Raw genomic sequence first — 14,300 nt, forward strand, 5'->3', positions numbered from 1 at the left:
ACAGAGTTAGGTATGATTTCCTTTTTCTAGATAAGCACGTTATACAAGGACAAATACTACTTTAAAGCATTACTTACAGATTGCCAAGCAAGAGACTCCATAATTCGATGTTCACAGCGTTCTAGATGCTTTATCATTTCCCTTGTTAGGCTTGGCTCCGCTTTAATAAAGCTTTCGATCACTTTGTAGAAGTCAAAAGCTTTTAAATCAAATACATTGAGAATCCATGGGAAAGACAAGTCTGTTTCAGCACAGGTACCATCATTTTGTGAAGCATTTCCTGCAGGGAAAACGGACTAAAATTATCAAGAGTATTACATTCTTTCACTTCTGATGTTTTTTCCTATTTGTATTTACTGAATCATTGCTAGTTCGGTGAGCACTTTTTTTTTTGCACTATTTACTGTATTTTACATATTAGAACAGATGGCAATAATTATCAATAACTAACATGTTGTTTAGCACTTTAGATTCAACTTACTGACATATGTAGCCACGACAACCTCAACAGCACACGCCAGAAGAGATGTGTGGAAGACGTTATCATTCAGAAGTTTGCTAAGAAAAAAGAGAGTGATTAATACTTGTTCTAACACTACAATAGCAGCGTTTGATAACAAGTTAGGGGCACATACCTGAAATTTTGCACTGAGAGGCGCTCTTCCTCCTGAAATGCATAAATCAAACCAAACTTGTGAATATTCTTAATATTTTTACTTTAATATTTAATTTAAATTAAATTAAATTAGTATTGAAATGCAATACCTGTATTAAGCCACCAGTCCTAAACTTACCGACTTTAGCATAGACTCCATTACTCTGTAATACAGACGTACTCCAAGCTTGTACCTCTGTTAAAAAAGAAGAAAATCAAGAATATTACAAGAAGCTTTAACAGATTACAACAGACTCATGTGTTTTAACAATTCAGAATATTTCTGTTTTTGGAAGAGCCACTATAAAGAAGCCATTGTCCTTGCTTCCATTTGCCAATAGCACTGGAGAGGTCTCAAAGACTACTAAGGTTTGTGACTACCCCAACCACATCAAGACTTAATCAAGTGTTTATTTTGATTTACAGCTAACAGGATAAAAAGCAGGGCTGACAGATGGGAGACTGTCAAGTACAAACTTATTTGGATTTGTTTTCAAAAATTCCTGTTGAAAGCACAGCTGGACTACTGATTTTATAAAGAAGTGAGTCGCCTTTTGCGGTTTTAGGATAAGTTACCTTAATGATCGCAAATATATTTTCCATTAAATCTATTTTGCCCAGCAATTTTCCCATTCTTCATTAAAGTATTTCCACCATATTTCCATGCAGTTCCTGTAGCTCCTTATAGATTAAGAATAATTTGATGAATACTGTCTTTACCTGTCCATTCCTCAAGTTGAAAAGAATATTGTTACTTTTTACCATTATTGATCTGCACTGATGGAGGACAGTCAGTAAGTCAGGTCTCACATTAGCTAGTGCCAACAGAGTTCAAATGAGTAATACTCAACCAAAATGCTAGTTACCTGTGAGCCAATTTCAGCACATCCCTGTCCAACTGCTTCAGCAAATTTTTTTCTGAAGATGTGTTCAAGACTTTCCACTCTTTTCAGGATACTATCCTTGGGGTTCACTGTGCAATTCTAAAAGTAAAGGGAGGGCAGGGGAAGGAAAGGCAAAGAAAGGACATTTTACCTCAAAAACATTTTAATGATTTAATCACATTAGTCCTGCTTCACTTTGTAACACCTCTCAATCAGCTCCTCAGCATAAATAAAAATGGAGTATTTAATAAAAGATAGAATAATGTACATATTCAACAATTTCTAGTAGCCTCAACTTCATGTCTCACATGCAACTAGCTTCAACTAACCCAACTAATACGCCAGTAGTAGCATCGACACTAATGCCTTTAGAGTTAGAAATATGCTTAAGTTACTGAACGTGCACAAGAGATCCTCGGAGTATATCTTCCTTTTCTTATTTGACTCCCTTTTATATCCCCTTCTTTTTCCATCTGATACATACATAAATCAATCTTAATATTTAGTGTAGTAACAAAAAGATTTAAGAACTTAAAAGGTTCCAGTACACCTCAGTTAGATAGAAGTGCTTTCTAAAATGAGCAATTATATTTAAACCATCCCAATTAAAATGTACTTCTTCAAAATCATGGTTGTTAATAAAGGAGTTTCCCAAAACATGTGCATCAGACCTATAGGTGTGTATTTTACAAAATATAAAATATACCAAGAAGATTCCAAGAATCTTTCACAAGTCATCCTTCTAGACACTTACATTAAAATATATGATAAGAGTATCTGATGGTTTATCAGTTGCTGAGTTTAGAATCATAATCAGTTGCTGAATGTTATTCATTGCAGCTCTGGAAAAATACAATAACATGCATAATAAACATTAAGGTTGGCTTAACAGTTTTCAGAAACTGAACCCCAATTACACAAAAAAAAAAATACATTATTTTAGTTCTCACCCCAGTTATTAAACCACCTGATGGGAAAAACTATTGTACTGTGTTAACCATTGTGAATTCTAATAATCTAATTTATCTAATTAGAATTACTACAATCTGTAAGTAAATAACCAAAAGAATATAAATTATTAAGTAATATACACTAACAAGTACTTTTTAAAAGCAATTAAATGGTGGAATTGCAATCCTTGTACATGAAAATATTCAGTTAAATCAAGCAACTCCCTAACAAAAAACTCTTTGGCTTTTGTACAAAAATAATACAGAAGACTGGTGAACGAAGACAGCTTTATGTTTCAAGTCACCTGTTTACAAATGTAGTAAGTAAAATGTATTAAAATATGGCAGACACAAGAAAATACAGCCTTTTTAACACGGATGCTTTGAAAAATCCACATTTTTCAGAGGCAGGGCTGTCAACATTCCTACTGGCAACATGAGAACACACTCTTCTCCCTCCCTGAATCTGAACCCAAAAGTCACGTTAAAACTTAAGTTCTTACTTTAACTCCAATTGCTTTTCTTTCCAATAGAAAGGCTACAAATCCTGTTTTCCTTATGCTACCTGCTGTTTCTTTAGCTAGGTTAGGAGGATCTTAAATATAAAGTGTTCTTAACTCTTATGGGTGGTGAAAAGTGTTCTTAACTTTTATGGGTGGTAAAAAGGAGGTGGACATTAGAGAAATTTTTCATTTTTCTTTGTTCCCAAGAAAAACAAACAGTACCTTCTTAAAAAGTAAAACAAAAATTCTTTATTGTTTAGATGAAAAGTAGATGAAAAATATGAATAACATTTTATTAACTTGGATATACTGAAGTACTAAAGCATGCCTCCATATACAACCTAACTGGCATTATTTTACCCACCAAAAAAACTTGACATCAAAACTACTTGTATCTCTACTTAATGCCTAGAATCTTGTTGCTAAAAACAGGTTAAAAACCACAAGTAATATCCATTGATTCATATCCAATGTCTTAACGTAGAAAAGTACTAAAGTTAACCCAATTAACACCAGTATTTCAGAAGAGCTGTAGTAATTTGAAGAATTACGAATACTTTGAAGACAAGCATAAGATCCTGTCATTTATTCCATAGATGAAGTTAAATGCCTTGTTCAGGTGAGTGCATATCTCTCTGAAGAAAGCATTTTTCAGTTTCCCTTCTAGAACTGAAACCCTGATGACAAACATTTTTCATGACCTTCTGAAAAAGATTATTATTCTAAGATAACAGAGCATGGCCTCTTTTCAAATAGCATGTATTATCCAGGAGGCAACTGAAATATCTATACATGGGAAAATGAGAACACTAGCGATGTTGTCATACAGGATGAGAACATACGTGCATGAGCTAGCATCTAAACAGCCCACATTTCCAACTTTTGGAGATATCATGTATTGTTCTGCCTTTATTATTTGCACACACATACAGAACCAATAATATATCCAGTATATCCACAAGTACTAATGTGGCCTGGCTTTTTTTTAAAAAAACATATTTTAAGTTGTGTATTACAAAATAGCGTTAAGTTCCTATTCTTTTAGAAAACTTAGTGTATTAATTTCTCACCTAACATCTAAGAAACAGTTTGATTCTTCCAGTGGTATTGTTACTTTCTGAATGTTTCATGAGGTTTTTGGTTTTTGGTGGGTGTTTTTGTTTGCTTGTTTTAAATTTTTGTGCTATTTAACCTCCATTTGGCTCATATCACTCAATATAAGTGGAGAAAAGAAAAATATGTTCAATCCTTACAACTGTAGTGGTGCAAAGATGCATTTTTCTTTAATCTACTTTTTAAAAGGTTTTGGTAAAATCACTTCTGCCAGAACTCTACAAGTGATAAGGAAAAGCATAAGGACAGTGGAAAAAAATAAAATGAAAACACACAACCCATTCTCATTATTCTCTGAACTAGTACTATACCCATTTTATCTACTGCTTTCTATATAAATGACCAGAAGCAAATCCAGTGACGAAAATTATTAGATTCTCACCAATTTCATGGGGCTTTAGAGCAGATCCTAAGTGTCCAAGTCCAGAAAGAAGACATTAAAAGAAGATTCAAAGTAATAAATATGGTGCCTTCAGCATTCAGGGAGAGTTAATGATACACTTTCCACTGTATCCTGATGATCAAAGGTTTACTGCCATCTAGTGATGGTTCTGTGGCTTTAAAACAGTTACTGCAGCCTAAATCGCTGCTGGTGAATAAGCCTTCACTTCAACTGTCTTAAATGGCATCAGTTTTGGAAAACTCAGAAAAGCTCAAGTGGGGATGGAGAGAATCTAAGTATCTCACTAGACCTCTCCTCAAGATCAAAGCTGGTTTAGCACATTTCAAATTTTTAGCAATGCAGAAACTTGGTACTCCTGGACTTTCTTAATAAGACTTCTATGTCAAGAACTTTAATGAAACATCTTTCACAGTGTTAGAGGGCTTTAATTCTAGTATAATTGAAAAGTGTCAATAGCTCTCTATATTTGTCAAAAATAAGATTTATTGTCAATGACCTTGTTAAATACACTGCACGTTATAGATGGTCTAGTTCCTCATATCGCACATTCAGTCTGGGAACTGAAAGGCAAACTGACGCCTTTATGGCTAAAACAAAAACCATCACTGGCAGTTAAATATTTGAAGCATAACACTAAAAGGGACCACTAAGGCAATCAATACAGCCTTTTGCAGTCACAGGCAATTAAAAGTTATCTCATATACTGAGCAACATCTACCTCAGCTGCATGTCTCCTTTTATTATTTTTATGAAGAAGCTTTTCAGAACCTTGCTGCTCTGTTGGCTAGAAAACAATTCGTTTCTGCAGATGGCATTTAGTAGAGTTACAGTGGATGCATGATCCCAGAGTCTAATTCATTCTTCCACAAGCATATAAAGACTATAGAAGTATTTTTAATAAAAACTATTTTACTTATTTAAGAAAGCTAAAGTAATAATTAAAGGTACAATATTTTAACTTCTCTCATCTCTACAGCATGCTAAAATGAAAGGCATTTATACAGCAAGCATGGAACAAGAATTTCACTGTCCAATTTTACTAAACCTGACACCTTAAGAATGACTACCTGTGCAGACACTTCTCTGTTTGTCCACATATCACATCGCATTGCAGTGACACAGCTGGTTGGTTCTTGAGTGTTCAGGAGTTTCTAAGCACCACCAGGCAAAAACATACTGACTTTGTCAAAAAACTATGTGGCACAAGGGAAAAATGTAACATGCGTATCTCCCTTCCTTTGGTTAACTCAATTAAAGCTTGCAGTTTTTCTGCATATGATTGTAGATCAATCTTCAGTTAACATATTTCTATCATATCTGTCCATTTACCCGATAAACCAAAACATGTTTGCACTCTGAAATATTAATCTTCCTAATATGGGGGGGGCAGCGGAGAATGCTGGCACTCTGAAATATTAACCTTCCCACGCAGAAAGAAAACAATACTAAGAAAAAAAAAGATTATGGGAGAAGAAATGTGTGTGTATATACAATTTGCTATCAGGAGAGGAAGCCAGAAGATATAGAGGTAAAGATAAGAAAGGAAGATGGAAGTATGGCAGACAAAAGTACTGCCGCGGAAGTATGAAGTTGCGTTCTTACCAGAACAAATACAGTAATCTGTTTTACAGACATCTTGCATTTCTGAGACAACTAAGTAAAAAGCTCTCCCTGTTATCCAACAGCTTCATCAGGAACTGAGGGATCTCAGCACCCCTCAGTACATGCTCACTGCTCATCAGTGACCAGAACTACAGTCTGTTTTATGAAAACCAAACAAACAGTTACTTTAAAATGAAAACAACTAAAGATTAATATTTCAGGTTAGGTTATTAAACAAAAGAACACAGATTAAAAGAAAAACTCATACCGAACAGGAGTCTGTGGAAGTATTACATTAAGTTCCTCATCTGGGTTGTTTTTTAGTGGTGTCCTTTCCAACTGTGAGCTACAGAAATGGAAAACAAACTTATGAAGAACTAACATAATTCAAAAGAGAATGTTTTCTATAAAGACTTATTACTCTGAAGACAAAAACTGTGGAACAGACTTTTAGAAGGTCTAGGTGTCCAACCACTCCAGTTGTTAGAACAACGTCATTTAAATTCCCAAGTAGATCTGCTTTGGGCAGGATGTTGGACTAAACCTCCAAAGTTCCCTTCCAAGTTTTTTTTTTTTAAATAGAATTCTATTTATAAACAGCTTATTTTATATGTACAGCTGGTGTTAGCTCTATTTTAATCCATTTTTAAATGAATGTATTTTTCTAGCATAGATGAAGTCACAGACTCACATCATGAGCTCACATCAAGTTATGGAAATGTTGAATTGCCAGGACCCAATGGAATTTAAGCTTATGAATTAAAAAAAAAAAATAGAATCATAGAATAGTTTGGGTTGGAAGGAACCTTTAAAGGTCATCTAGTCCAACCCCCCTGCAGTGAGAAGGGACATCTCCAACTAGATCAGGTTGCTCAGAGCCCCATCCAATCTGGCATGGAATGTTTCTGGGGATGGAGCATCTACCACCTCCCTGGGCAACCTGCGCCAGTGTTTCACCACCCTCATTGTAAAAAATTTCTTCCTTATATCCAGTCTGAACCTACCCTCCTTTAGTTTAAAACCATTACCCCTTGTCCTGTCACAACAGGCCTTGCTAAAGAGATTGTCCCCATCTTTCCTATAGTCCCCCTTTAAGTACTGAAAGGCCGCAATAAGGTCTCCCTGGAGCCTTCTCTTCTACAGGCTGAACAACCCCAACTCTCTCAGCCTTTCTTCACAGGAGAAGTGTTCCAGCCCTCGGATCATTTTTGTGGCCCTCCTCTGGACCTGCCCCAACAGATCCATGACATCTGTATTAGTGAACAGCACCAGTACCAGCACTGGCACGCAACTGTTTATTCTGCTAAACCATCTGTGGCGCACTTCTGTCCCATGTAAACTACCATTCCCCAGACGATTTGCAGGTACAGGTCAGAAGTCAGAACTGGCTGAGGGCCACTCCCAGCACGCAGCTTCCAAATGCCAGTATCTGGTTTTCAGGAGGAGGATCTGGACAGTGAGGACCCAAGCCATTCCATGCCAGATGGCCCCAGAACCGTAATATGGCCTCAAGCATATCTAATCACCTAGCATGACATGGCCTTGGCCACCTCCTCCTGATTCCTCAGCTTCCCCTGGATGACAGGGGCTCGCACAGAGTAAGAATTAGAGTAGAGCTTCCAAATCATTTCTGGTGGAGTCACAGTCATATGTTTTCTAATCATTTAAGCAACCATGTAAAGCAAGGCTGGTGATGCCAGAAATATGTTAGCTGAACTAGAAACCTAAGAGATCAACAGGATACAGAGATCTCAATCTCTAACATGAGGGGGTGGAAAACAATGCAAGTTCATGTTTCCTATTATAAAATGAAAACAGTAAATTGAAATATTACCATGCTATGACATCAGGCTGTAGAGTTTCATCATGATCCAGAAATAATCTTGCGTCTATATCTTTGTTTTTGAGATAGAGCTCGTCATACTGTTTTGAGAGAACCTCAACCTTAAAAATATTGGAAAAAAACCAACTTTATTTTACAGGAACAAATTTGACAATTTACTGAATAATACAAGTTAGTCCTACCTCATGAATACAATGCTGAAATGCTGAGAGAATTACCTTGGAGCTCACAAAGTCAATTCTTACATAACAGCTGAAACCTACTCAGAGGAAAATTATCATTCCCATGCGCAAACAAAGATAATTTTTTATAAGAGAAAGCAATCCAAGACTATGAGACTTTTTTGAAGAAATGTAGGTCTTGACACTGTAAAAGAGCTAAAAATAGCTAGATTGGGAGACACAGGCCTGCAAATCAAACTAACATTTCCATGCTTTTAAATCTTTCCATAAAAGAGAGGTGTCTCCAGGAGCAGGAAATGTAAAACGATTGTCCTTAAAGCAGCTGTTGGGTCATCAGCTCAGTCCCTGTCTCTGCTGGTTTAGAGATGAAGGCCAAGACCCAAACTCAAACCTTCTTGTTCTAAGAGTTTCCCCATTTCATATTAACATTTGTACTGGTGTAGTTCTTAGAGGGACATGCCTATTTCAACAAAAACATAGACAATTATTTCATATCCACATTGTTGTTTTTTTAAATTACTGTTAAAAGTTTCTTAGTTGATTAGATCTCATTAATATAATCTCATTTTGCAAGGAAAATTTTGTTGGTTTTGGCTTTTGTGTGTTTTTTGTTTGTTAGGTGACTAACATTAACTGAAAGTCTGGAATTTTTTTTAATCAGGGCCGGATCCTACCCTCCACTTCAAATCTGCCACTGTGCTCCTGCAGCAGTAGGTAGTCACCTCAATTATCTGCTCCCTGAGCTCTTGAACATACTAAAAGATGCTGTGCTCTGGTAAATCCCTGCTAGAAAAACAGGCAACAGCGCATATTAATCCAAATTGGTCACCTCCCAGTCCCAAGAAAAATTAAGCTGCAAATACCTCCTACACGGCTTTGCTCTTCATCCTCTCCTTTTACCTTTGCCAAATGAATTTGCTCCAAACTGATCTCATGGTTAGAGCTTTGAGATGAGCACTATTAAATCAAAGATTATTCTTTCAATCCCTATTATTGCTATTTTTTTTAATTTAAAAAAGTTCATTATCTTTTCATTTTTATTATCTTCCTAATGCCTTATGCATTCTTTCTGTCTAAAATACTTCAGTATTTTTGTAAGTTTCTAAAAATTTCAGATTCTCACTGCAAAAACCAGCAGCTCTTAGACAAAATGGCTATACTGGGCCAACTTGGAAGAAACCTTCAGCCAAAAATAAGAGTTCTGAATCAACCTATTCATCAGTTCATAAATCCTGCCCATCAAAAACACAGTGAAGACAAATTAAATATGAATATTAAGCCTCAAAAGCTTTTCTTCTTGTGGAAACAACATTAAAATTTTTCAAAAGCTCAGTGGTTTCTTATGAAAATTTAAATGTCCCATATTACTAGCTATTGTGTTGATGATCTCAGCTATGATCGATGGTTAGCTGGATTACATAAGAACTGACTACCTCTGAAATATAGCTGTAGCTTGCTTTGTTTTAGAACATCCCCTCAGGCACTCAAGTTTCAGGAGCAAAGATTGTATGACTGGATTTTTTTTTAAATGCATCATTTTACAGAATTTTCACCAGCAGAGTCTTAGACTGGTAATTTTGATACTATGCTTAAATTGAGCAGTCTTGGGTAAGAACCCTCATTGATTTGAGAATAAGCTGTACAATGGCCTTTGCCTGGAAGCTCAGACAGGGCTTCCAACTATATACACACCCATAAATTAAGAAGTCTAAACAGACTGCTGATACCCTGAATTTAATTTTGGAAGAGATTAAGATCTTCAGTGGGTCTTGTATTTTGCCCCCCACCCAACATGCTGTGAAAATGAACAGAACGTATACTTGGCTGAATCTTGCAGACCTTCAGTCTGATAAGCTTCGGAGCTGCTTATTTTCAGGTTACGGCATCTATTGGTGACACACAGCTAAACCTACTCTTAAGAATGACGGATGTAAATACATTGCAAGAAGTTACCTACTAAGGCACACTCCTGCATGCAATTACATAGAGGTAGTCTGCTGTATCCAGGCTACAACTCATTAAGATGAAAGTAATTCTGCACAGACACAGAAGTCCAAACTCTGCCAGTTGTGACACTGAGCCTAATCTTTTGGATATCTCTCTAGCATGTCTCAGTTATAGTTTAAATGAAGGTGTGTAACTTAAGATGGTATGCATTCATAGACTGACTTCAGAGACCTGATATTCTAATAGTTGTATTTTAGATTAACGGCCTCACCAAGATCATGGATATGCAACTCCTACATCATGTTTTGCTTTGAGCAAAAGCCCTGGTTCAGCCTCAGGAAATTAATTTATTAAATTCAAATGTAAGAGCTAAATATAATCCATGAATACTGGAATCCCTGCTAAGCCACATTCCTGAAAAACAAATCATTTTGCTGGATTTTAATAGAACCTATTACAACTTCACCAGTGTGTACAGGGAATTTGAAGCTATCTGGCATGAAGTAAAGCACTGTTTTTGAACTGTCTTAAATTCCTCTGATTACCTCTGGTAGTCCATTTGAAGCTACAATACCAATAGAACTCAAGAAAGGAATAAAGCTTGTGAAATACACATTTTTGACCTAAAAAGAAGAAAAAAGTAACATTAGCAATGTAGAGAGGCAGCCATGCATACACTGCTTTCATGTCTTTATTTAAATAAGCTAAACAAGACACTTTTGTAATGCACGTGTGTTTTGTTTTCAATAAAGCAAAAATGAAACTGCTTACATATTCAAAACATAATATGTAACCATGCAGTGTGTTATCCATTGCTGGAACATTAAATCACTAAACTGGAAAAGAACTGCACTCTTCCCAGACTTCATATTTCTGTGTCCATTGTCTTGGATATTCAGAAATCAGTCCTTTTTACACAGGAATAGATTTATCAGCAAAGGAAAAAAGAAATGTGATCTTTAAGATCCCACACAGAAGCCATGTGCTTGTTGTGTACATTTTCGCATCATGGGATGCAGCTGTGAATCCCCATCAAAGCAGCCCTGCATCCACATGCTACATGCTGTGATCAGCCTATAACTTTGTACCGCATTCTTCACAGTTCCATCTCCCTGGCCCATGCCCACACCCATACCAAAGGGCTTGGGTTTTAAGGTTTGGTTGTGGTTTATTTGTTTCTGGGTTTGGTATTTTTTATTTTGTTTGGGTTTTTTGTTTGAGTTTTGGGGGGGTTTATTGGTTTGGGTTTTTTTGGGGGGGTTGGGTTTTTTGTGGGGTTTTTGTTTTGTTTAATGGTAGAATACCTCCACTACTGACATTGGGAGAACAGTTAAGCAAGCACAAGTATTGAGATTTGAAAAGACCATTTAAATAAATATATATTCCAGATGGGGTTTAGCAGCAAGATCTAACAGACTTTAAAACACAGGCATTACCTCATCTAAATTACAATCATGCTCTTTACAAAGGACTTCAATAACTTTTGTATCTGTATCAATTTGCTTTGAAGTACGTGTACTCCTGCTCTGACCTCTTCTTGGAGTTCGAGCTGAACCATTAACAGACACTGCAGTCACAGCAGACTCTGGAAAGATAGTCAGAACCATCGGAGTTAAAATCATCTTAAGAAAGAAGAGATTTAAATTTTTAAATCTAAAAGAAAATTTTTTATATGATTTTTCAGGTTGTCATCTTAAATATTTCCCTGTTCAGCAGGGTAACAGACCTCCATTACAGAAAACCCATATGAAAATAAAACTAATTTTTAAATTCCTGTATCAGTATTTGGACATTGTTTTTTAAAAAGCAATTCAACACAATGTAATAGCACCTTTCTAAGTAGCTTAGAATAAGCATCTGTTTTGCAAAGCTAGGAAAGCTTTAACTTTTCACAGATGAGTAACTATTTTGTTTATTTTTTACAGAAGTGTAAAACAAGGAGCTGAAAGAGTAACTTCACTCTATGTGTCTGAAGGCTAATAAAGTCAGTGCAAGACTTAAGTGCTGGTGGGAACCTGGAATATGGTTCTGCAAGTTATTCTTCCTTTCCCCAGATAACCCCAGGCAAACAAGTAGGAACAAACGAGTTCACCTGGAAGAATTTAACAGAAAACCTTAATTCAATGAGGTAAAAATATTTCATTTTGTTAAGCTCAAAGTAGATGGCTTCCATATTATCAGCTTGAACTATGTGAATTATATTAATATCATTAAATATTGTTGGTTTAAAACTGCCACTCTAATCAGCATGCTCTTCTCATCTGTAACTTCATTTATATTTGATAACTGTTCTGAGAAAATCTGACAAACTACACTGCTCGAGTGGTTGCATCTTAATCCCCTCAGCCTTAGTCAGATCATAAAGCATGACATCATTTAGCACAACGTGAAGCCTCCTGGTCATGAGGATTTGAACAATACATTGTGTTATTTGCTAAAAGAATGAAGCACTGTTTGACAGTTTACACAGCACCTGAACGTATCACACAGCTTCAAGTCAGAAATCTAATGCTTTACGCTTATGACAGTGAAACCCATATTTGCAATTTAGTTGGAAGTGGCAGCATTTCTTTGCAAGACAATGCACAGAACCAAATTGTTTCTAATAATGAACTCCTAGTCTTCATAATTTCATTAAGAAATAAATCAGTGTGAACACAGAGTTCAAAACCAGGTAGTTTCAATTCAGGGTTCTTTGAAAAAGATCTGCATTATGACATCTGAAATAATCAGTAGCATGTCTGTCCTACTATGAAGGACAAATTTTAATTCAAAATAGTACCAGAAGAGGGCAGGGATTTGCTTGTCACAGGCCCATCCTTTCCCACCCTTTATTTCTATTGGCATTAGAATAAAAGCAAGGTTATTTGTTCTTCCCTGCAAAAAATAATTACTAGGTCAGACAAATATTCTCCAAAACATGGAATTTAATATAGCAGTGAATACATCATCTATTTTATGACATTAAAACCCAAGTTGATATTTAGTGGTGAAACAAAGAAGTAAAGCAAGTAGATTTAGGCTATAAATACTAGTGTCAAACCCAAACCCAGCAGAGGATAAACTAGTTAGTATCAAAAAAATGTTTTCTATATACTGTGGCTCCAAATACTTCAGTATATCAATTCCATAGCTTGCAGAAGAAAATATTCAACAAAAATAGAATTCTGTCTTTGAAAGTTACCATAAGTGCTTAACTTTCTTTGCCTTTTTAGTGATATTTTCCAGGTTTTAGGTCTAAAAACTGAACATACAAGAAGTTACTGCTGAACAGAAGTTTCTATAGTGAAGACCCATTATATTTTTACTTAAAATAGAGACACTCGCTAATAACAAAGGGGACATAATAAAAGCAAAGCTAGCTACATTTTACCTCTACTGTTTTATTTTGAGCTTCCACTGCAATTACGTTTTCTATCTACCATATATTTCTTTTTAAATGTCTGTATAGTCCAATATCTTGTATGTTTCTGTTGTCATCACACTATTATATGACAATGAAATAACAGAGTCATAGCATCATCTTTTCCTTTTGTAACTCAAAGTAAACCTAAATAGCTTTCAGTCATCATCTATCCAGAACCTGAATTCTTGTGCCAAAGTAAAACTGCTATTTTAACAAGCGGCTGAACAACTTCTATGAGCAGAGGATGTAGTAAATGGATGGTAGGAATAGAAAAAAAAAGTATTATATTAAACAGGCTGCCACATTCCTATAATTCAATTCAAGTTCATTGTCGCCTAAATTGAACTAAAACAAAAAAATCAATTTTAATAAGCTTAAGAAGTTTTACTATGTTAATTATGAATGTTAGCATAACTCTAATACAGATTTAACCAATTTACTTTCTACTTTAGTGAACAAAAAACTAAAATCCTTACTGTATGGTTCCTTGAGCATAGCAGGTGGTGACAGTTTGATAAAATAATCTAAGACACACAGCAACAACTGGAAAGAAATCACTAGGTCATCTTCCACTTGCAAAACTTTACCTGCAAACATTTAAAAAGGTAAGGAAAACCTTTGTGAGATGTTTGACTTAATTTAAAAAGTAATTTTGAAAAAAAAGATTTGGAAGGTCATTTCATAAACTCTACAATTAGAATTCAGAAAGCATCATACAAGATGCAAGTGGTCTTTAAAGCCTATTGATTTTAAAACTCATAGTTCTTAAGAGGTTCGTTACTTTAGAGACAACATACATATAAATATACTGT

The 14,300-nt window shown here is 35.5% G+C and overlaps 1 protein-coding gene across 1 annotated transcript in view; it reads right to left on the bottom strand.

Moving 5' to 3' along the window:
* RB1 (RB transcriptional corepressor 1) overlaps positions 1–14,300 on the bottom strand; it is a 75,471-nt gene that overhangs the window by 45,518 nt on the left and 15,653 nt on the right. The window contains exons 7-17 of the mRNA XM_075086854.1: positions 13,965–14,075; positions 11,519–11,667; positions 10,628–10,705; positions 7,945–8,054; positions 6,379–6,456; positions 2,294–2,381; positions 1,522–1,638; positions 795–851; positions 636–667; positions 482–558; positions 78–280 (exon numbers count right to left, since the gene is read on the bottom strand). Coding sequence (XP_074942955.1) covers positions 78–280; positions 482–558; positions 636–667; positions 795–851; positions 1,522–1,638; positions 2,294–2,381; positions 6,379–6,456; positions 7,945–8,054; positions 10,628–10,705; positions 11,519–11,667; positions 13,965–14,075 — 1,100 coding nt within the window. The remainder of the gene's footprint in view (positions 1–77; positions 281–481; positions 559–635; positions 668–794; positions 852–1,521; positions 1,639–2,293; positions 2,382–6,378; positions 6,457–7,944; positions 8,055–10,627; positions 10,706–11,518; positions 11,668–13,964; positions 14,076–14,300) is intronic.

Source organism: Phalacrocorax aristotelis, chromosome 1 (assembly GCF_949628215.1).
Source record: "Phalacrocorax aristotelis chromosome 1, bGulAri2.1, whole genome shotgun sequence".
Taxonomy (NCBI): domain Eukaryota; kingdom Metazoa; phylum Chordata; class Aves; order Suliformes; family Phalacrocoracidae; genus Phalacrocorax; species Phalacrocorax aristotelis.